At 39.4% G+C, this 23,504-nt stretch overlaps 1 protein-coding gene across 1 annotated transcript in view; it reads right to left on the bottom strand.

Annotated features, from left to right (window-relative positions):
• ADGRG2 (adhesion G protein-coupled receptor G2) overlaps nucleotides 1-9,756 on the bottom strand; it is a 49,525-nt gene extending 39,769 nt beyond the window's left edge. Inside the window, exons 1-2 of the mRNA XM_074929783.1 lie at nucleotides 9,203-9,756; nucleotides 3,286-3,903 (exon numbers count right to left, since the gene is read on the bottom strand). Of these exons, the coding sequence (XP_074785884.1) occupies nucleotides 3,286-3,903; nucleotides 9,203-9,320 (736 nt within the window). The 5' untranslated portion in view covers nucleotides 9,321-9,756. The remainder of the gene's footprint in view (nucleotides 1-3,285; nucleotides 3,904-9,202) is intronic.
• Between the last annotated feature and the right edge of the window lie 13,748 nt (nucleotides 9,757-23,504).

The following is a 23,504-nucleotide window of genomic DNA, read 5'->3' as shown; positions in this document are numbered from 1 at the left end:
AGAACAACAGCCCAAACTGAAGTTTTCCTCTTCCTTGAGCATGAAAAGGCAAAATAGTCACACAGGGCATCAGTCACTTCCCACTTCTCCAATCAGCATTAAACTGCTTTGTTCCCACAAGCCTGGAAACCACCTCCAAGAACACCAGTAGCAGGCTCAACAATATTGGGAGTGAAAAGAATACATGGAAGGGAGAGGATAACATCTTCATCTTGAAGGCTGGACAGGACAGTTTAGAAAAATCTAAGATGCCACAGTATAAACACTGAACAGTATTTATGCAAAAAAATGCAATCAAAAGCAACAGGCACTGGGCTCCTGATAAAAGTTAGGGCACTGATACCACAAATGAGTTGACAGTCCTTTACTGTCAGTAATACTATTTACAGTTATGCCATAAATCATCACTTTTATTTATTCATTGGCATTTGTAAAAGATATCCCTGTGCTCCTTGCATAAATCTCTGTGCTCCTTGCATAAATGCACAGTGTAATAGTTTGGATATTTATATTTGTATTAACAATGTTTCTGCTTAATGTGTAACTGAAATGATTAATGTTTAAACAGTACATTTCTTCCAGTTGTCAAGTTATTATTAAAGGTAACTTGCAAATATCCCATGTAAAAATGACAAATGAAGAGATGGTGCTCACAGATGACTAAAATTTCTTTTCAAGCATTTAACATTTTAAACTCACCTATTTTCTTACGGTTTTGTATTCTCTTAAATCATGCAGAGCTTTATATTACTTGGTGCACTTCTTTCTTGGATTATGCAGAGACAATAGTGGTATCATTCATATTGCCTACATTAAAGTGTGTAGCTAAATAGGAACCATTCATCAAGGAATAAGATAAAGAAATGTTGGCATTTGGAACAGTGAGCACATCTTTCTTCACTTACATATTTTTAAATACCAGGAGATGATCTTTAAAGTGAGATATATTCAATCTGTGGCACTCTTTCTCTGTATCACAGCTGTTATGCTACTTCTCATTCTCAGCAAAAGGAGAATTATCAAAGGAACCTGAGGAATGTAAGTGGAAGGTTAGTGACGCACAATGTGTGGGGCCTCCTTCCCTCTTTGGCCGTACCTGCAGTATTTGCACTGGCTCAGCATGCAATGGCTACACCAAGCAGAGGAGAACTAGAAGACTGTGACTGGAAGAAGCAAGAGTTGCATCTTTCAGTCAGATCTACAAGTTTGCTATTGCTAAATTCCATTAGTCCAAGAAATGTGATCAGCCCTCATCACAAACCAGGAAGCAGTCAGGTATGTCCTTTCTTGCAAATCTTCAGATGCATAAAATAAATAGCTACTGCAGAGGTAATCCCATCCACTTCTGGTCAATGAACTAATTGGTTAAAGTTAAGCATGCCTTTAAGTGCTAAGCATGTGCATAAATCCTACCAGAACTGGGATTCTGGTCCTTACTAGACCTCACATGGTTAAGAAAAATCTGAATACATTTCTGGTAATCTGAAAAATTATTATAAAAATAAATTTTTAAAAAGAAAAAAAAAAAATAATCTGAAGAGTCAAGAAAAAGGCAGGAAGAGGAAAGGAAACAAGCTAATAAAGTGATGTCAAGTAAATCTAGACTTATTAATGGAGTGCATCACTGCCTCTGAGACACCAATTAGATAATGACTTACACTGCACAAAGACTTTGAGCGGTTAAGCAAAGGAGAAACCATGGTAACCTTTGACTGAACATTTTGCGAATTGTTGTTTTATGTAGGCACAAAATGCCAACCAGGTCATAAAAAAAAATCTGAAACTTGTCCTCCGGCACAAATATAACTGTAATGAACCACTTCCTTTTCACTTTTTGTGCCTACAGAGGAGGCATAGCCCTTTCCAAAGCTTTAGTCCTTTGCCAATTATGTTCTTTGCAGATGTAAAATCAGATATTTCTGAAGACGTACTACTCAAAGTCCTTCTGTTTTAACAAAAACAGAGAAGTCCTCAAAGCAGATAATTTTTACAAGGTGTACAGAGGAATTTATAGAAATAAATCAGATTGTAAGGCTAGTATCACCATCAATTAAAATTGCCTGACAGTGACTATTATATGCTCCTACTGTCAATGCTTTTGTTTTATTTAATTGTTGGACTGACATTTGCTAAATATACGCCTTTCACAGGCTGACTTGGAGAGGGAACCTTTCAGCTAAAATTACATCTATTCCTGAAAACAGGCAAATAAACTGTTAAAAAAAATCCAGTGGACTTTTCTTTGAAAAGCTGTTATTCATCCAAGTTATCTAGACGAGATAACTTACATTTGGCAGTAGAGATGGCCTCTGGACGGAAACAAACCTCTGGCACAATAATTAAAGTTCAATTTGGCTAAGTAACAGAGCTTTGGGAACCCTGAATAGTACACACCCACTAGAGAGTTTACAAACTTATACAAAGAGTTACAAAGTTACAGAGTTATGCAAAGGATTCCACAAGGTCCTAAATCACTAATTCTAAAATCATTAATCAGTTGGGGCTGGGGTTGGGCACTGCCTAACCAAGCTGCCCTGTGATGCTCAAGGATGCTCTGTATTCAGGGCAGAAAGTGCTGGAACTGAAAACAAAAAGGTTGTCCTTTCTGTGCCTCAAAGAAAGATAATCTGATGCTCCACTCTGACCAGGATTTATCCCACTATCCAGAGAGATCTCTCTCAGACTTTCTTGTATTAAACTTCTGTCTGGTAGCCAGAATGTTCTCCCTTTCAGCCCTAGGATGGTGTTCCTTCACACACAGTCACACACGAGCAAAAGAAAGACGTCCTTTCTTCAGCTCCTCTCCCAAATCACACAACCCAACAGAGAAGATGTGCTCCCAACGACAGCATCAGGCCAGCAGAGGCATTTCATTCATTGTGACCCAGAGTCAGGGGCATTCTCCATGAGTCCTTGTTTGTTGGACAGACCTTCCCTGAACAGTAGGTATATAAATTAATTATTTTAAGATGACATTGATAGAAGGCACTAATATTTCAAGGAGTTTGCATTGGATGCCTCCTGCTCTTGTTATCATTACATGGACAGCAGACAGACACAAAAGTTGAAGCAAGTTGAAAGTCTTTAAAGAACTGCTGCTACGTTTTTCACATTTCTATAAAAGCTGGCAAAAGCTGCAGATTGTCATGTGATCTCATTAAGCATTTAGCTATAAATGACTAATAGACAAAGACTTTGTAAAATCTGAAAGAGAAATGTTAGACCCATTCAGACCAATTTTTGACAAGAATACTATTTTATAAACAGGTGTGCAATAGTACTTACCACATGGCAAAGAGTTATCCTCTTCTACTGTCTTATTGTAGTGCCAATCTTCCTTCCTCCAGCGTATAACACCACTATCTTCGCAGCCCAGAGATTGCCTTATATTTGCTTTATCCCACATTCTGAACATGTACAGTTCCCCAGTCATACCCAGGTAAGGTGACGTAGCTGTACCTGGCAACTTTGAACAGCCAAGTAAGAATGTTCCTTTTCCAGGGAAATTAACTTTCCCAATTAGTTTTTTGTTTAGTTTTTTTCTTCCATTTATGAATACCTTCATCTCCTCATCTTCACTTTTCCACTGGATACATATTTGGTTCCAAGTGTTATCACGAAGTCTTGCTGTTGTATTTATTTGATTTCCAAACAACCATATCCTTAATTTATCATGATCTCCTGTAAGTCCAAGATCATACTTATTTGCAGAGCGATTGATGTGAGGTGTTTCTGGATTGTACACATACGCTGTCCAGGGACTATTTGAGGAATATAACTTGAGGTTCACACATACAATGAATTCTTTCAAGGGACGCAGAGAAATTCTTGGTGACATAATCCAAGGATCTTCGCATGCAGTCTTAAAGACGGCTTTATATTGTCCTAGGAAATCCTCCTGATCTAAATAAAGAAAAGGTGATTTGCAAAATCATTTTGTTTTTAGAAGGATCTTCTATATGAATGTTACTCTTCTATATAGTACTGTTCCTAGGGATTTACCTAGGAGTTTTCAAAACAACACATTAAGAAACAACCTTGCATCCTTCTCTTTTGTTGTGGGTTTTGTTGTTTGTTTGTTTTCTTTGTGGTGGGGAAGCAGCAAATTTGGAGGCAGTCAATAAATCCTAGCTGCTCATTAAAGTTTTGAAGTAAAACTCATGCACAAGATGAAGGATGACCATGTAGCTCTCTAAGGCAGCACTCAAACCACAAGTGTGAGGCAAAAAGAGAATCACGATCCTGGTTCCTATTCCCAGGACTGCACAGCAATTTTGCATTTAATAGATACTGGAGAAAATACGGAACCAGAGTTAGAAGAAAGGGCTATAGCCCTTACTGCCTTCTCATGTCCCAGCCTTGCATCCTCCTTCTCTGAACAAGATCATGCATCTCCATGACATTTTTTCCAACCCTGAGATTCTTAAATCCTCTGCTGCATACTGTGAAGAGTTTCGGCAAGAAAGGTAGAAAATAGCCATATTCTAAAAGAGAATTAGTTTAGTTAACTTTCAGGAAATATATTTTGGAGACACTGGTTTATTTTAAATTTAATCCCATCCAGTCCCCATTCTCTGTTCTCTATCAGGGCATTTACTTGCAGAAACATCTGGTCCATGAATCCCAAATCTACTGAGGCACTGAGACAGTGGCAACCCAGAATTCAACTGTGACAGTAAATAGAATTTTAGGTGCTAACAGTAAATTTACAGGTGAAAACAAGGTGTCAGGCTCTGTCAATGCTGGTAAAACTAGTAGTGCCAGGAAATGCCCCAAACACTGGGACTTGATCATAACCGGTAAGTTCTTGTAAGTGCCTCATTTCCTCCACTGTCCCACTACAGGGAAGTACAGCATTTGTGGCTGTAGATGTAAGTTCTCTGGAGCTGACTCTTATTTTGTGGAAAAATGCACATTCCAATCACACAATCATTATCATGATTGCTTGTTTTATGGTACACCCATCAGCAACACAGTAATTCCAAACTAAGAAAAACTCCTGTGGGGCACAAAATGGAACTATGGAAAAAATAAAACAGCCTGGTAGATGCTCAGGCAGTGCAAGACAACCCATTCCTGACACCTTTAAGGAGGCATTTTTGTATCCATATATGCAGAGCTTTCATGTACCCTTCAGAGGAGGCACGTGATCAATCATGATTGGTTAGGGTTGGATAGCAGGAAAAGATCAGCCAATCTTCTAATGGAAGAAAGCTTCTCCATTAGCTCCTCTGTGAAAAGACAAATTTCCAGGCAACTCAGATCAGATTTTTTTTCCAAGGTAGGTTACATTCATAGTCCTAGTTAGCTGTCAGGATCACAACCAGCTCTTCCGTGATCTTCTCAACCAACCAGAGCACCAGCTTTCATCAGGCCAATTCTGAATCAGGAATGTGTTCAACTTTTCTGTCTCTTAACCACAGAGCTCTCAAATTTCCTTTTCAATAGCAACAAATGAAAAACAGGAGGAAGTTCCTAACTTTCAAGTGCAGCTTGATTGGTACAAGCTATCAGGAGAAGTTCAAAACACAAAATATACAATCCAGTTTCATGGAAAATCATTAATAACTGTTCTTGTTGCACACTATAGCTTTGAGACTCACTTTGTGATGTTGATTATCAGAAACCTGTAGTCATCTTTCACAACCCTGAATCATTCCTGAAGTTCAACATACATCATGAAAGCGCCATACAAAGCTATAGACCAAACAAAAAACTCTCAGGCTACAGGCTGAATTGGTGAAAATACTAACTAGCAGATGGTGAATTCTGAAAGGCAAGGTAATATGAGAGTATATGACAGTAATATGAGAGTATATGTCAGAAGTATACAGCCTCAAATATTCCTGGAAGCAATCCTGAGTGTGCAGAGATGGCCAAAGTTAAGGAAGTTTCCTGACATAGCTTCAGAACTTGAAGTCACTGTTAACTATCCAGACTGGAAGACTGAAAGACCATTCCTAAATAACAATGTTAATCAAACCTTGAGGTACCATCAGCAAACTTGATCTTGGAAATGAACAAATTCTAAGAGATGTTTGATTTCATGTTAACAACTAGATCAGTGTTTATGTGCCAACAGTGAATTAATTAAAGGGCTGCAAAATCCTATTACATTCTTTAGGGGAGTTGACACTACAAAGTTGTCAAGGGAGACAGAGTGGACATAAACTTGCAGCTGAAAACACTCTTAAGGCTGGTAATCAACAAAAATGATGCAAAATGAGATTAATCCTGCTGATGATTCTCCTAGTCTGCTTTGTATCATTCAAAAGTACTGCTGTTGATCAGTATGCAAGGCCTGATGAATTAATGTAAACTAAGAAAGGAATTTAGAGAGTTTTACCCTTCTGGAAACTGGAAAGTCTGATCCACTTTGCCCTAAACAGTTCAAAAAAAAAAAAAAAAAGGTGCCAGATGGGTGCCAGAGTTAAGAGAATAGATACCAATACTCTCTGAATTGTTACAAGAAAAGCTTGGAAAATTGTATATGGTTTGCTGACCCAAAGAATGCTGCAAAAGCACAAAGGAAATCATAACCATAGTCAGAAAATGCACTTCACTGGAGTGGAACACACAAAGTACAGTGTCATATTAGTTAGAAAATAATTATCAACATAATCTTGGCTAAATCTGGTATGTGGGTGGATCCAGTGTAAGAAGGAGATGACATTACTTTAAAGCTTTTGGAAGTTCTGTTAATCATCACTTACTTTCTCTAGTAATAGTACTCATGGGCTGCGGCCCACCCTTGGCCATAGAACCGAGGAGCTGGAACTGTTTGTGCTCTGACAGTGGCATTCCTGGCTTACAATTAGTTCCTTTGGGTCCAGACAATACAAATCACATTCAGAAACCTAGCCATGAACATACCTTTATCACCACAGCACAGAAAAGGTAGCATAGTAGGAAGAATGCTCAAAAGATCTCCAGAGTAAGAAAAGTAAGCAAAAATCACAATTTGGAGTCAAGGAAACTCCATGCAATAGTAATTGTGGGCTGACTTTTCAACGGCATTGGCTGTATGCGGGCACTTAACTTCTTTCAGAAATGTAAATTGTTTCTTCCTAATATATTTGTCTCTAATAGATGCAAGGACTGAGGTTTTTACCCTCACTAAAACTAAGAGCATCCACTTAATAAGTGTGCTCTCTTTAGTCCTAAAAGAAATCCTGTAACATATGCACATATTTCAAATATTTAAAATAACTTTCTGAGAATTACAAGGTAATAAACCAACAATGTAATCTCTCTTTTTTCAAACATTTTCACATAGTAGTAATTGATATCTTTAGGAGATAGCCAACCATAGGTAGTAAGAATTAGACATACAGAAGCAGATCCTCTCAATACATAAGCACCAGTGTTATTTTCCTTACATTACTAATAGCTACTGTATCGGTACAGCTGAGCGTTAATAAAGTTGAGTATTCTCTTGAATAAAAATATTCACAAGTTTATGTGTCTGCACAGTCTGACTTTCACCAGTAACAACAATAGCCATTAATTTCTATGCAAGTGCTTGCCACCTGTAACACATCTGGCTTGCTACAGTCCATTAAAATAACATCATAAGAATCTTGTATCATAATGTATTCTGCCCAGAGCTTATTCTTTATAAAACGTTTAAAACTCTAAACTTTCTACATGTGGGTCACTTGATTCTTCTGAATGTTTTGAAAATCTGAAGGTAAGAACTATTTCCTCAAAATTATTTTCATCCCTCCTTTTCATTCACCGTTGTATTGGGATATCTGAAGATAAACTACACCACATTATCCAGAGTGTCCTAGACTTCAGAAAGAACACAGGCAGTTGTTCTCTCTTCATATTTCCTGAAGAACACAAACATACTTTGGCACCTTAGATGAGGACTGAGTAGAGATGCTGCTGACAGTGCTAACAGACTAAAAAACAAAACCAAAAAAAGAGGGTGGAACCATAAATAAACCCTTGTGTCAGTTTAGCTTTTCTTAAAGCATTACTGACACTTTCAAGTGATATTACATAGGTGAAAGACGAAATCCCTCTTTGCCTGTCTCCTCAGAACTCCAGATGCAGTTGAATTTTCCTTGGAAAAATTCTTATATGACATCCGCCCAACTGCTGAGCAGCCCTGTCCTTTTTACTATTCAAAGTACATGAGGTTAAAACCTCACCATCTTAGTAACAGTTTTATCACCTGAATCTCAAATTCTGTTTCAATAAAAGCTTCATTTTATGAAAATACTACATTTGGAGAATTAGAATCATAATTAGTCTAGTCTGTAATGCTGATACAATGTCATTAAGCAGGCTTATTTACTAAGTACATTTGAACTGCAAGAAAGCCTGACCTTCTGAAGTAAAATAACATGCCATGACACAGGAAGCACTTTTGAGAACTATTAAGTACATGGCAAAAAACACTTCCAATTTTTTAATATTCCATGCACATCACTAACATGATAAATGTATTACACACTATTGATACAAGGAAGTTTTATAAATGACAAGCACTGTTATTTCTATCAGTTGAGGTCCAGAGAAGTAACAGGCTTGTACCTGCCAGCTTACAGAATAGCCATGAATAAAACACAAATTGCTGATTCTACTGTACCTTGTACAAAAGCATCACCACATCAATTACCCAATTTGTACAAGAACCTTATGAGTTTATTTTTCAGTTATTGTTACATAAAGAGCATAGACTGTCAAATTCAAAAGCATCATTTCTGTTATATGTTTTGGACCTTACTACCTTTTCTTTAGGCATATTCACATCCACAACCAAGAGCTATGCAGGAGATACTCTATGCTCATACATGCACTGAGTGAAGCCCAAATGATCTTGTGGCGTTTATGTAAGAGCAGTGTAAAAGGTTTAACAGCATGTTTTGAAAATAGTAACACTTCCAGTTCAAAAAAACAGCAGGAAAGTAATTTGTCATTACATATTGTGTTTACCTTCTTTCCTCATCCATAGCTGAACAAAAGCTACCACAGATGATTTTTTATGAAAACAAATACTGTAAGCATAGGGTTTATATATCCAAAGTGTTAGGCACCCACAGTTTCATTTCTTATTAATGAGTTTTTCTTCTTGATTTCAAGAGGGTGGAAACTTGCCTATCCTGAATATATTCCAAAGTCCTATTCATCAAGACTAATGCTATTTATTTGGAATGCCAACACTAGAAAAATCAGGAAAAAATGTTCTTACCTTTGCCTGCTGTAGCCAGGAACAAATGAAGTAAAAGGACTGCTAGAACAATCCTGAATCTCAAGAAAATGTCCTGTATTCTGCCAACACAGCAGTGCTGTTTTCCCCAGGCAACCATTCTAGAAGAAAAAAAAAAAAAAAAATAAACCACAATGACTAAAAAAAGTGCAGGTGTGCAGATGTTACAACAAATTATGGTTCCAACCCAAGTGTGTAAATCTTTTCAACCCTGTTATATTATTTGGTATATATTGTACTGAAATGTACAAATACTCTGTATATTGCCAAATCATGAGGAAAGAAAGAGCTGTTTGCTGAAAGGAAAAAAAAACTCTCACTCAAGCTCTAATTCTCCAAAGACTCACAAATACATCAGAGCATGGCCGTGAGCCCTTGCACAAATAAGGTTTTCAACATCTGAAAAACAAACAGCCAACAACAACAACAACAAAATCCACACACACAAAAAAAAAAACAAAACCAAAAAACGAACAAAAACCAGCCAGAGATCAAGCCCAGAGAGAGTATCCAAAAGCTTTGTTAACCTCAGTAAGTGTAGAGAAAGCATCTCTTCAGTTCCCTATGCCTAGGTTCTGTCATCTGACGTTTTAATAGCAACCCTGTGAACTCTTAAGGAAGAAACAAGAGTGTGATTCCTGATCCTCATCTCATTCTCAAGGCAAGAAACTACTGAAAAAAAAATGACACATGCCACTAGTCACTGTGGGTGGCAAGTTCATGGAGAGTATCATGAAAACCTGGTTTGTCCACATTTCTTCCTAGTGATGGTTGCCTAATGTGAGCAGTAGGACACAGTGGTGGATTAAGAACATGCCTTCTACTGTAACAGATAACATTCTATGAATGAATTTTTTTAGAGATCTTTTCAAAAGAGGTACATCTTCTGAATATTTTGCATTCTGAAAGAAAGAGTGAAACATTCATGTGTTTTTTGTATGCATTATTTCTTAAATAAAAAGGTTTAAAGTTACATAGTTACAAGTGATTCTATAATTAATTCTTGAAACACAGAGCAGTAAACTTTGTGTATTGTTTATCTTTAATGTATCAGTTTTATGGTAGAACAGAGCATTTTGCATGACACCAGAAGTTAAACTTTGCCATCACAGTTTTGGTGCATGTCTATCAGTGAGCACTCATACTGATCACAAACTTTACTTTACTTTTGTGTATGCTGTATCAGGCTGCAATAGTTTCCCTTCTTTTCAGGGACTGTAAATTGTGAACTCTTTCAGGACTTGTAAATTCATGTTAAGGTTAGGCCAAAATGTATTTTTTGCAAGCATTCACATTAATATAAATATTTAATAGAATAAAACGGTTACTATGGGCTGAACTCTCCAAGAGCAGTGCTAGAGGAATAAACTGAGGAACAGTGAAGTTGCTAGGTAATTGACATTTTGGAAACTGATTAAATGTACATGCAAATAAATTATACACATATAACACATATGTAACATAAAAAAACACAAAGTAAAAGCTTTTTAAAAATTATAACACTCCAACACTGTTGTCAGACAATGTTTTCAATAATTACACAGTATGTGGTATTTCTAGCAGAAAAATAGGGTCATACTGATTGCATTGAAACAGACCAATCTGGATGATGACACATACTACTTCCACTTTGCAGATTCTGGATGCTACACTTAAAATTGAAATACACTAAGGAAATAACAGTCAAATTGTGGCAACATCATGAATGACATCTGCATGGGTGCTGCAGATGTTAACCAGCACAAAGAAAGGCTATTGATAAAAGGAATACAAAAATCAAACACACTAAAGCCAAGAGAAAATAGATGGGATGATAAAACAATGGACATAGCTAATACACACAGTTCTATGTAGGAACAGACCACAACCAAACAAAAACAAGTAAAAAAACTCCAAGATATGTCAAAGGTGAGCTAGCTTTCAAAAGATTCACAGGAAACACACAGAATCACAGAATCATCTAGGTTGGAAAGGACCCTGGAGATCATCTAGTCCAACCGCTCACCTAGCACAGTTTCCACCTACAGCATATCCTTAAGCTCTAAACACATCCAAATCTGTCTTCAGCTTGCTTCTCTTGAATGCCTAAAAATCATGTAATAATAAAGTTGTTCAGTCAGCAAACTAAGTAGCAAAATTACATTAATTATCCTAAGAACCTGATAATGAAAACTGCCATGCTTAAATCTATTTGACGATTTCAGGGATTGTGCACCTACAACATAATTTACTAGGGTTAAAAGAGATGCCCATCCAAAAGCTTTGTTTCCTTTCTTTGCTTACTCACACTTTCCCTTCTAGTCTCACATTAAGTCACTTCCAAGCAAAACCAAGATGTACATCTATTCCTCCATTTTATGAGCAAATCTCTTCTTTTGTTCAGTAAACCATCTGTCCATAGTGATGTATTTAGAGAACAAATCAAACTCAAATTCCATCATCCCTTGCCTTTACTACCTAGACATCATGAGCTGAAATGTGAATGAGATGGAGCTGAAAAATACTCAGTGGCATCCACAAGTTTAGCCATCAATGCTGGTAGGTACTGAAGCAAACTGCTTGCCCTGTGTCATGTATAATACTGATGCAGAATGCTCCGACATTCCCTGCACTTAGTTTCCCTCTTAAGCCTCAGTTCTGCAAAGAGATATACATGAAATGAGCTGGCTAGGACAAAGGTTTACTCACCAACAAGTGTCCCTTCTATTTGGTCTGGTAGACCTCATTAGACAATCACATTAGTGCCCCATCCACCAGAAATAACAACTGCATTCAGAGTCTAAAGTTGAGGACAGAAGCCAAGAAATTCCTGGTTCTGACTCCAGCTCTGCCTGAGTGCTATGTAGCCCTAACTCAGGCCTTCCAGAGTGAGATTTGCTAGTATTTGTCTAGCATTTAAATGAACGTCTGTAATAAATATTTTCAGCATATTTAAGTTGTTATCCCCTTTGTTTTTTTTAACATTGTTCTCACTTCCTGAGATGGGTCCAGTGAACACAAATGGGAACAGAAGCACAGCTTCTTGTTGACAGAGTACAGTCACATCAAGAACTCTGAAGCTATTCAAAGCTATGAATGCAGATTTATGGTCCCAGGGACAGCAAAAATATCCAGATAGCAGGAAAGTGAATAAAAGTATAAAGCGAAATCATGACACGCTCATAGCTCAACTGACTTTCTTCAAGACTTTGGACATTTCTGCTAGCTCAAGATTTGTTCCAATGTTTGGATAAAAAATACAACTAAAAGAGTTAGGAAAATAACATTAGTGTTTCTTTTTGCAACAATGCTGTTTAGACACTACCAAAGAAAAAGATGGTGCTAGCTTTGATAGATTTTTCTAGAATTTTTCAAAGAAAAAGCAAGATGTAAAATATGATTTCACCATCTCTACTGAAATAAAGATCATATGATACATTCCAAAACATTTGGACATTATGTTTCTCTCAAACTTTTTTAAGCCCTTCTTTGTATTGGAATTCTAAAACTCTTCTCTTAATAATGATCCTGAAAAGTAATGTAACTGTAAATATATAGCTGTGGACATTATAGAATTAGGCATAAGTGATTTTTTTTCATGTTACTAATTTTGTTCATTTGTTCAAATGGTTACTGTTCATTATAATCGGTGAATACTGCATGACTCAGAAAGCCCAGCATGAATTTACTTAGTTTTTACAGTAGGATGAAAAATTTTCACTTCTAAATCAGGCAAATCTAATCAAGTACAACAGCTACTGAGCACAACTACTGAGCCACCCAAGTGTGGGAAAGAATTCTGTGCACAGACTGTGGGTAAAGATGTAACTCGCTGTCTTTCTCACTTAATATTCTCAAATAACAACTAAGTCACTTTTACTTACAAAGAGCAAACTACCTGAAGTAGAAGAGAACATAATCAGTTACTTTTCTTTATGATCAATGGATAAAATGGAAATTTGGAAAACAAAAAGTAAGGGCTCAAGCATAAATCTATTCCCTTTTGCTTGCTCTCCATGAAGAGTACTCTACCTTGACCAGTGACAATTGGGTAGCACTGGTACCCAAGTTTCACAACTTTTCATATTATGTCATTAATTTGAAAAAGAAACTGAAATTCATAGAAATTTCTTAAAACAAATAAAACAAACATACTGTGAAAAATTAGAGGGTTGTTTTGTATGTTGTATACATGCTGCAGTTCTGCATTAATATCGCATTCTCTGGAAATTAAAGAGGTTACTGGAAATGAAGACAGGAAGATGGTATAAAGAGGAGTCTGTATTCTTATCATTAGTATTAATTAGGTTACATCATTCTTTTTTACTAGTTTTTTGATGGAATTGTCTTTCAACACAATGGGAGTTTTACCTGCCTGAAGACCACAGAGTTTCTGCAGAAGTTACTGAAATCTAACAGGTTGACCAAGACAAACACAGTGACAGGGAGCCTGCTGCAGAAAGACGAGCAGAATAGAGGGGTGGACAGTAAGCCAACAGCAACTTAAAAGAGCAGGCAAAGAAAACCATTGAAACCAAGGCCTGTGAGGCTTTTGCTGTCTCCTGTACCCAGCTTTGTATCTCTGAAAGATGACTAACATTATTCCAAGATGATGTTTTTAAAGCCCTTCATTTATCAAGTCAGTCACAGGTATTCACATTGAAAGGACTTTGAGGTGCCCCAGGAAACTGGGGCTGTGTTACAAACAACTGGAAGGCAGAGGAGATGGAGTCCATGCTTCTGAAATCAGCCTCAAGGGGGACTGTGTGGTGCAGCTCCACTTGCAGTGCAGTGTGAGGAACCTGGACTGCTTTCCAAGTGTGCACCCACAGGCGACATAACAAGAGATACAGGGTTTACCTTAAGCCACTGCTAGCCTTGTATTACAGCAGATATATTTTCAATAGGCTTAAAGCCAAAGAAAGTGCAAAACATAAATACAGCTGTTCTGTGCTGTAGTGTACTTTGTTAAATCACTTTTTGAAAAATGCATTCAAATTTTACAGTTCCTGTTGAATATATCTATTTACTGGCAGTCTTTAAAATTTAAAAAACTGACAGTTCTTTTATGACAAGTTTTAGCCAGAGCAGGTTCCCACTGCCAATGCATAAACTATTGGTAAAAGAAACTTACGTTGGAAACCATGACACAAAGCAGTCAATTGTTGATTTCTAATCATGCTGTCTACCGCAGCGCATCAAGCTGTTTTGTTCAAGTCACACTTATTTCACCCATAGTCTTTGGGGCTCATTCTGTCTACTTCTGTAGTTATCCTCTATTAAAATCTTGGATTTTAATGAAAATATTTCCCAAATTTACAGAATTTCCTGCTGAGGAGGAGGGTAATAATGAATGGCAAGCTTCTGGCTTCTGGCTGTTGTTCTGTGACAGTCTGCATTATTCAAATCTATACCAGATGATAAAAGGCAGAAAAGAGATAACATCATACTGCCCAGGCATGAGAACTGCTTGATGCCTCTAATTACTTTCAGAAGCATAAGACTGTAGACTTCTTCCTTCAACTCCTTATATTTTCCAGACTGGAACCAAAATGTAGTAAAGTTTTTATGTTATTTTTAAATTTTGGCTGAAGCACGTTAGATGTAATAGGGAGGACGCTTATATTGGAAAGTCTTATGTCACTGTGAATTTTGGCACTTACAGCACTCACTGACTTAACAGCAGAAAGTAGCACCATTGATATAAAAATGTTGTTCCATGGGTTTTTTTAATGCATTTTTCCAGAAGACAGCAAGAGGATTATTAGTCTGATAATAGTTTGGTTTTCATTTATTTTATCCCACGTTTATCAGAGGCTGTAAAAACAGGCATACAGTGTTCTACACATAATCACTGTATGTAGAACACCAGCTTTTTCTGACTGCAATGCTAAAGTGTGGAACCAGTTCAAGGACCTTTCAAACATATCCTCCCGATATAAATCTTTACTGTTTTCAGAGATATTAAATATTCTAATTTTTAATAAGTTGGCTTACAGAGAGCAACAAGCCACTTAGTTACAGATATCAGTCTTCTGCAACACTCACAGCTCATTGGTTCTGTTCTTAACAGAAATAAACAGGAGGAAAATCTCTCCAAGAAATCCATTCTTTAGTTTAGTCTTTCAACTGCTGCAGGATACTGGTACTAGAAAGATTTTTTTTAAATTTTATTTTACAAATACCAAGCTGTGCAAGCCAAGGTCTGCCCTTAGTTCAACTCACAGATCTGCCCTTAGATTCATGCAAAAGTGTAAGCTTAATCATAAGGTTTGTGTAAGTGGATTCATGAGTGTAGTATGCTATTGGATGGCTTTCCATTACAGACCTCAGTGCCAAAAAGCACTTTGGTATGTAAGCCTCTCTTACAGCAACTAGTATCATTGTATATAGTGCAGAAGTGTCACAGGAGACAATTTCAAGCAAGTTTTTGTCCCCTCTTATCCAGCTTGGCAATGTTTCACCTCCTCATATCCAGCAGTCACCCAGGAGAGGCCTCTTTCTAGCTCTTACGGAAGTTCTAAACTATCCAGGAAAACCTCTTCTGCATAGTGTATTCCCTGGAGAGAACAGTATTATCCATGCACTCTATTAAATCTCCTAGAGAAAGCTAAAATGCTCTTCCCGTGACAATACTCGAGAAGGTTTCTACTTCAAAGAGTTTACAAAGTACTGATGAAGCATAAGAAGCAGAGATGTAATAGAGATGTTCTTCAGCTACAGGCAGGTTGTTTATATTTTCATTAATACTTTGGGATACATAGGTTTTATGGTGGGGGAATAACAAAAGAAATGTTCTGCAGAGTAGAAGACTGAAAGTACAACAAATACTACATTTAAGTTGGCACATAGAAAAAGATTTAAGGAATGCTAGACATGCACCTTGAGCCATGTAAAAGGGATAAGGAAGAGTGTACAAAGATATAAGCGTAGAAAAGTAGACAAAATTTTGCAAAGCCTTTATATTCAGTAACAGGACTTGAATCTGATGCAGAGAGAAAGAGGGAAGGACAAACACTTTTCTAAAGCTAGAATATTCAAACCAGTGAAGAATGTAAGCAGGCTGTAAGGCATCAAGTGAGGGCCAAGCAAGACAGAAAGAAGACTGTTCAGCTCATGCTTTCAATTTTCCTACTTTTAGAAAATGAGACCTGAAAGTTTATTTTATCTTACTATATGTGGGGGGGGAAAAGAAAAAGGAAAAGTTGTTTCTGCTCAGTTTACACTTTCCTTCCCCACTTTCCTTTTCATGCTCTCTTGGCTTGAACAGCAGCACCCTAAATAACAAATCATATTGTGATTTCATCCTAAGCTTCACTTTATGGGCTTAACAGGTCTCTTGGATCTTGAACTTGGACCTGTTAGAACTTCTCTGGAGGCTAAGAACCATAATACTTGATGGAGAGTTTTGTTTGGGTTCTCTTCTCTTCTCTTCTCTTCTCTTCTCTTCTCTTCTCTTCTCTTCTCTTCTCTTCTCTTCTCTTCTCTCTTCTCTCTTCTCTTCTCTCAGACTGTTTTAATCAACAGCCCAATGTCCTAAATTAATAGTTTGTACCAAAGAAATAAAGCTTATCAGTTTTGAAAGATGAATGCACTAAAACAAGCATCTTCCAGAGTCCCATTACAACTTTCATTAGGAATATAGCATCACTACCCTATACAGCCTAATATGGTCACTTTGGCACCTCAGTCTTCACATGAGGTAAACATTTAGGGGTCCTCTATTAAGACATTCTAGGAACAGCATTCTGGGCCTCTTTTAGCACTGCTTCTCCTCATGGTACAACATAAGTCTACGGAGCACAGGTGAAAGGAGATGGTACCATTGCCAGGACAAACCCCACAATCAGTTCTTAGGGAAAGAAGGGGAGGCAAAGTTCCAACTGGAGCCCACGTTAGACTAATACAATGGTAACAAGTTAGTCAGTAACAACCGTTCGTAAATACTTGAAAGTCATCACACAAGAGAATAAATTACTTCAAAACAATTTCAGAATCATTTATTTAAACCAGCACTATTTCTCTGTGCAGCCCCCACAAGTGTATCAGCTCAGAAAATTTACTTTGTACAACTACATTCCACATGGCTTCTTTCGCCATCACCACCTCCATAAAAAAAGTGATTAGCCTTCTTAGAAATGAACCACCCTAACCTCAACGCTGACTTGCTGAAACAGATAAGGTGGGAAAAAAAGAAAGCATTTTTTAATTCAAGTTATATGAATATTTGGTCTATGTTATGAATACGTTATGATGGAATAAAGTCCCCCAGACTTCAAAACATGAAGTAACAAGTACTACCAGAAACCCATTCATTCAGCTTATATCCATAATTAATTTGGTGCATAAGAAACAAAGATATTCAAAGTCTGTTGGGAACTCACAAATTAAATGTGGAATTTGACAACATTCACCATCAGGCATTCCCAGATGTCTATTAAATCCAGGCAGAGCACCACATTCTCTAAAGAATATGAAAGGGATTTTTAAAAGAATATTTAAAACACTAAAAGCATCAGGAAAAAGATGTTGGATTTTGTTATGTGTGCACAATAATGTTTCCGTAACGAGCATACTCTCATTACTCATTTTCTTGCTAGTTCTACCATTTCTTAATGTGTCACATCTTGTCAAACATGACAACTTCTGGCAAACCTACTGATGGATCTCTTAGGCCTTAACTTTTCGATGATTCCTTTAAGGAACATCATAAATGAGAACATACACAGTGCTTAATTTGTGAGTGTCTTTCTTTTTTTTGGCAACTAAGGCATCACCTGAGGTACTCATCTCATGCAAATTTCAGAAAACAGAAATCATGTGATAAATTCTAGTAACTTCCTCAAAATTCTACAGAGTGAAAAAGTATTTAAGTAGATTGGGGAACTTTATAAACTATTTCTTTTCCATACACTGTTTCATCTAGTGTAATTGACATTCTACGTTTTCTTTTAAAGCAAACAAGTAAATCATTATAAAGTACAGTTTTTCTCTGAGATGTTAAAACCACTGTATTTCAGTAGCCAGCAGAAGAGAAACTAGAACAGAAGAATAAAATCACTGATTTAATAAGGTACTAGCTGAAAAGCAGCTGTTGTGTCACACAATAATTAGATTTCTGGGCTACAGCACTCATCGATAAAAGAAAAACAGAAAATGCTGAGGCTGGGACTTCAGCTGCCAAATACACTTCTAAAATCTTGTATCAGTTTCACTGCATATTACCTGTATTAAAACTGTCCAGTGTAAGTAACACTCAAGATTGAACACCTGTGGTATACTAGATGTTCAGCTCAAGCTGGAGACAAATCCATGTGACTCCAGGGAGGAGTTTGAGATCCATTCTTTTGTCTTTGATCAACTACATTGATCATACAACTTTGATTAAACAAAATTACATACAACTTCGATCAACTTTGGTCAACTACAAAGGATCCTTTGTCTACTCTGGACAACAATAAATTTCAAAGATATTTTGGCACAAAAGTAATACAAGACTCCCAAATAATGGAGACCTATTAATTACCATATAGTTACAGAAGCCTTTCTTTCATAGAGCAAGTATAGATCTTTTCCAAATTGTAATGCCACCAGGAATTTATGACTGGAAAGAGTAAGACCCTCATAATCACGAGCACCTATACAATAAACATGAAATGATTCATTCTGCTCCCTTCTTCTTCACAAGCTGAATAGCACCTGCCAGTGTCCCACAATGAATTAATATTCTGAAAATGCATCTGAAAAAAGAACAAAGCTTTTAATTGAAACTAGATACAATAATACTACTAAACTTACCATTTATCAGAAAGGTAACATTTCAGAACAAATAGCATGCCTTATTCATGCCAATTCTTCCACTGAAGTCAACAAGGTTAACTGTATGAGCAACCCTGATTTTGGCCTTCAAATAATCTAATCTACTATTCCACTGAAAACTCAAAAATTCCAAACTCAAGTGTAGTGATCAGTTTTAAAGCTATACTGTGTTTGCCAAGGGCACTGATCATGTTACATATTAAGAACTAAAAATTGTCCAAATTTAACAACAGTTATTGTCTCATGAAGTCCAAAACTTTCTCTATCTGCCAACATTCTACAATTGGTGGAAGACCTGACTAAAAGCATTCACAGCGTGAAAACTGTATAAACTCAGCAATTAATTTCAGAATGGGAATCTAGTCCTTCATCTCTCTCCCGTTAGCTCTAATTTGAGCCAATTTCTGTGGATGTATTAGAAAAAGAATTTTAACACTCAATTTGGAAAGCACTGAAGAGAAAAAAAACGTGCTCACAAACTCCATCCTATCTATAGAATTACCTTAAGATACTAAAGTAATATTAATAAAGATACTAACAACATGAGTTCACTCAGTGTCGGACTACCACAGCAGAAATAACATGCTAGCTTGCAGTGTAAGAAAACTTTGTGGTCCCAATTCATATCTGAGCAAACTTTCTTCACATGCAACTTCTTTCCCACATCTTCTTTCAAAGCATTTCTCTTTAGCAATTGTCCTTATCAATAGGCTATAAGTGTGCTTTCTCAGTGAAGACAAGTACTTGGAGACCCTCCTAAGCAAAGACATGTTTTCTGGTCTTTAATTCAACAGAACACATTTCTGGTCACCCAGCAGAGGATCAAATCCTGCTTGTTTTCCCTCATGCAAACATATAGAGAACTGTGTGCTTTCCAGCTTAGGAAGGAAGGGCTAAAGGCATAAACGTAAAGCTTTAAAACAGGAATATCAACTCGCGCAGCTCTCTTCTAACGATGATGTACGCTGTTAGCCAATGCAAGCAAAAGGAACAAATGTGGTTTGAGTAGAGGCATGTAATGCCAGCTTTACCTTTTCAGCACAAGTGACAGAGCTGAATACCCAATACCCATTTGCTTTGGGCCTGAGGAACACTTAGGTCTGCATGCCTGAGGTTGTAAACTCTATTTTGGCCCGTGTTGAAGCTCATTCTACCACATCTTCAGCATTACCATAACTGATTTCATGTAAGTCAAAACCAGCCCGGGCTTGTACAAGAACACATTTACTTCGCTGGATAGGCATGCCTTTAGAAGGCTAGTGAATTAGTTTACAAACACCTCTGCAGCATTTCTGCATAAATCAGTGCAAGACAATCACACAGTAAAAGCATCAGAGTTCAGTACTGTTACAAATACTACCCATGAGTGGCAAAACCTATATATTTGCAAAGCAAAAATAAAGGCAGCTGGGAAAGGATGCTTTTGGTACACTTAGCCAGTGTAAAGGGACAAGACAAAAAGACGGACCAAAAACCCCTCAAAACAATTATTGTCTACAACAGGTGACTCTAAAGACATTTTACTTTCGGTGATACACGTTACCTTGCAGAACGTACGAGAAACAAGCAGCAAAAATTTTTGAGTTGAATATATTCTCAGCACCCGTTCCCACAGAAAACGTGGGCGAGAGCAAAACCTGACCCAGCCTCGAAATGCCCGTCCCAGCGGGACGCTGCCCCAGCTCTTCATCGTAGACCGCGCTCAAACCCTACGGACGTGTCAGTCAGAATCGTTCACTTTTGAAACCGATGTAAATACCTTACTGATCTTTTTATCGCCGTTGATTAAGCGCTTGAACTAAGGCTGGAGACCAGAAGGAAACCTTTCCACCGGCAGCACCCAGACCCGTACCTGGGTAGAAGCGCAGCCCCTCTCAAGACGAACTCAGAAGCGTGTCCCTCGCAGCCCCTCGCCGCGGCCGCACACCCCGCACCGGCCCGGCCGCGAGCCCCAGCGGCCACCAACGGCCACCAGCGGCCACCAGCGGCGCCGGCAGCGTGCGGCCCCCGCCCCGGTGCCAGAGCGCGCCTTGCGCTCGCAGGCGGGACCTCCCCTCAGCGCCCCCGACTGCGCTTCCCTCGGCCCGGCGAAACGCGCGGGTGCCGCCCGCGGGGAGGGGGCCGGCAGGGGGACGTGACTAAGGGGGAGCCGCGGGGCTTGGCTGCGGAGGTCGAAGCTCCCCGACCCGCCCTCCTCCGCCCGCAGGCACCTTCCCGCCGGACCTTTCCGCCCTCGCCCCGGTCGCCCCTGCGGGAAAGCCGCGCACCTCCGCCGCCAGCCCCGGAGAGTCGCTCACCTCAGCGCGGCAGCGCAGGACGGCTCCCACCTTCGCAGCCCGCCCCGCCGCTCGTCCCTCCTCGCCCTCGAGAGCCCGCCGCCTCCCGCCGCCTCTGCCCCCGCCAGCCGAGCAGCCGCTCACCTGGCCCCGGGGGACCGCCCGGCCCGGTCCGTCCCGTCCCGCGCCGCCGCCCCGCCGCCCTGCCCGCTCGGCACTGGGCGCAGGAGGCGCGGCGGCCGGCCCCGGCAGCTGGGGCAGCCGCTGGACGCCGCCGAGGGGCGGAGGCAGGCGAGGGAGGTGCCGCCAGAAGCCGAGAGGGAACCCGGCGCGGCGGCGGCCGGCGGGGCCCCCTGGGAGCGGCCCCCGCGCCCCCTCGGCAAGGCGGGCCCGGCGGCGGCGGCGGGCCCCTCCCCGCCCCGCGGCCCCGCGGGTGCGGGCGTCGTCCCGGGGCGCTGTGAGGAGCGGGGGCCCGGCGGGGAGCTGCGGCGGCGTGCGGCCGGCCCGGGCCGGGCTGAAGGCAGCCAGCAGCGCCGGCTGCGTTTGAGAGAAAACCTGGGGACTCGGTGTAGCTGGATCCGACGAAGTCGGGGGGAAGGAATTGCCGCTCTGATTAAACTGGCTTAAATTCCCTGGTGGACAACGTGTCCGGCGTTAAAACGGCCTTTTTTCTTTTATAACTTGCTTCACCCTTAAAACAGACTCAACACTACTAAGCCCTCATGTAAAGGTAGCTTTTCAGCATTAGCAGCCTTCATTCAGTTTCGTCTGAGATTCGTACCTCAGTCGGTTCAGAGTGCTGACACTGTAATGATCTTCACTTCATCAGGACTGCAGTAAGCTGCAGCTGTGGCCCTTCTCCCTCTTTTTAATTGCTTCAGATGAAGTATATTCTGAAAATGCAGCAATTTTTATTATTATTATTATTGTTTAATGTACCAAAATGTTTAGGAACTGCGGTGTGGGGGTGTGTGTGCTGCAGCTTTGGTCACTAGATGCTGCTGAGAAGAGTCGGACTCCAGAGCATCGTTGGGGAAAGCAGTTCACACTGCACAGCCTGAGGGAAAGGCTGGAGCTTTAGGCAACAACTCTTGGCATAACTGAAGATAAGACAGGGACAAATTCTACAAAGTCCACAGACAGCAGGTGTTCCTGAGGATGTAGGGTGTGATGGTCCACGTGATGAGCAGGATTTCATAGAGAAATACTTGCAAAGAAGAGCTGGGGTTAGATGAAGAGGCTTGTTTCATGTTGTTTAGATCAGTGGTGTCTGTATGCTTTGGAGCCAGCATCTAGTGAAACAAAAGGCCGATGCTTCTGCAGTTCCTCATACTGGGAAAAACAGGAGGCATTTGTCTTTCTCTGCCTTGTTTAGCGGAATGTCTTTGACTTCCTCGAACGTTTAAGTACCACAAAAGGTGTTCTCTTACTACCTTATACTGCCTGTGAGCATGTTTCCCTCACTTCTGATCTGGATGCCTGACGTCAATAAGGAAGAAGAGAAAATTTGTTCCGAAGTTAATGCTAAGGGTGTGATATATGAGAATAGTTTGTCTATGAAAAGACTTGCCTTGTGGCTCTACATCAGTGCTCTTTTGACACATCCACAAACAGTGTGGTTTATCAATGACTCAGCGATGTCTCAACAGAAAGGCTAAAAGGGTGAATGAAAAAAAGTGGTAAGTTCTTTTGCATAAAAATCAGCCAGTTGCTGAATTTTCAAGCACTGAAATGTAACTGCAGGTAGCGGAATTACCTCAAAAATACCTATTCCCTTTCCACTCAGACCAAGTTCATTTACTAGCAGAAAATACTGTGTAATTTACAAAAGGAAAACACTCAATTTATATCTGTAATTGTTTATTTAAACTGGGTATTGCATACAACTGGGTAGTGTTCAGTAACATACAGAGAAGCTAAACAGAATTGATTGGTAATGACCTAAAAAACAGGACTCAGTAAAGAACTTAATTCCCGAAGCGCATTTTTACAGCTGTGCTTAGCTGGAAAAGCCCTTGAAATCTATACCAGTACACCAGCTATACAGTTCTAGGACTACAGTGGATCTGGCCAGTGTCACATGGAAGCCAACAGCAAACTCCTACATGACTAAATGACTCCTACATGACTCTCATGACATGAGAAAAGGTAGTCTATAGCAAGTCTGAGGAACAAGCATAGATAACTGAACGATAAGGAACTTTTCAGCC

Source organism: Athene noctua, chromosome 1, assembly GCF_965140245.1.
Source record: "Athene noctua chromosome 1, bAthNoc1.hap1.1, whole genome shotgun sequence".
Taxonomy (NCBI): Eukaryota; Metazoa; Chordata; class Aves; order Strigiformes; family Strigidae; genus Athene; species Athene noctua.
This window is presented reverse-complemented; position numbering and strand designations above follow the sequence as displayed.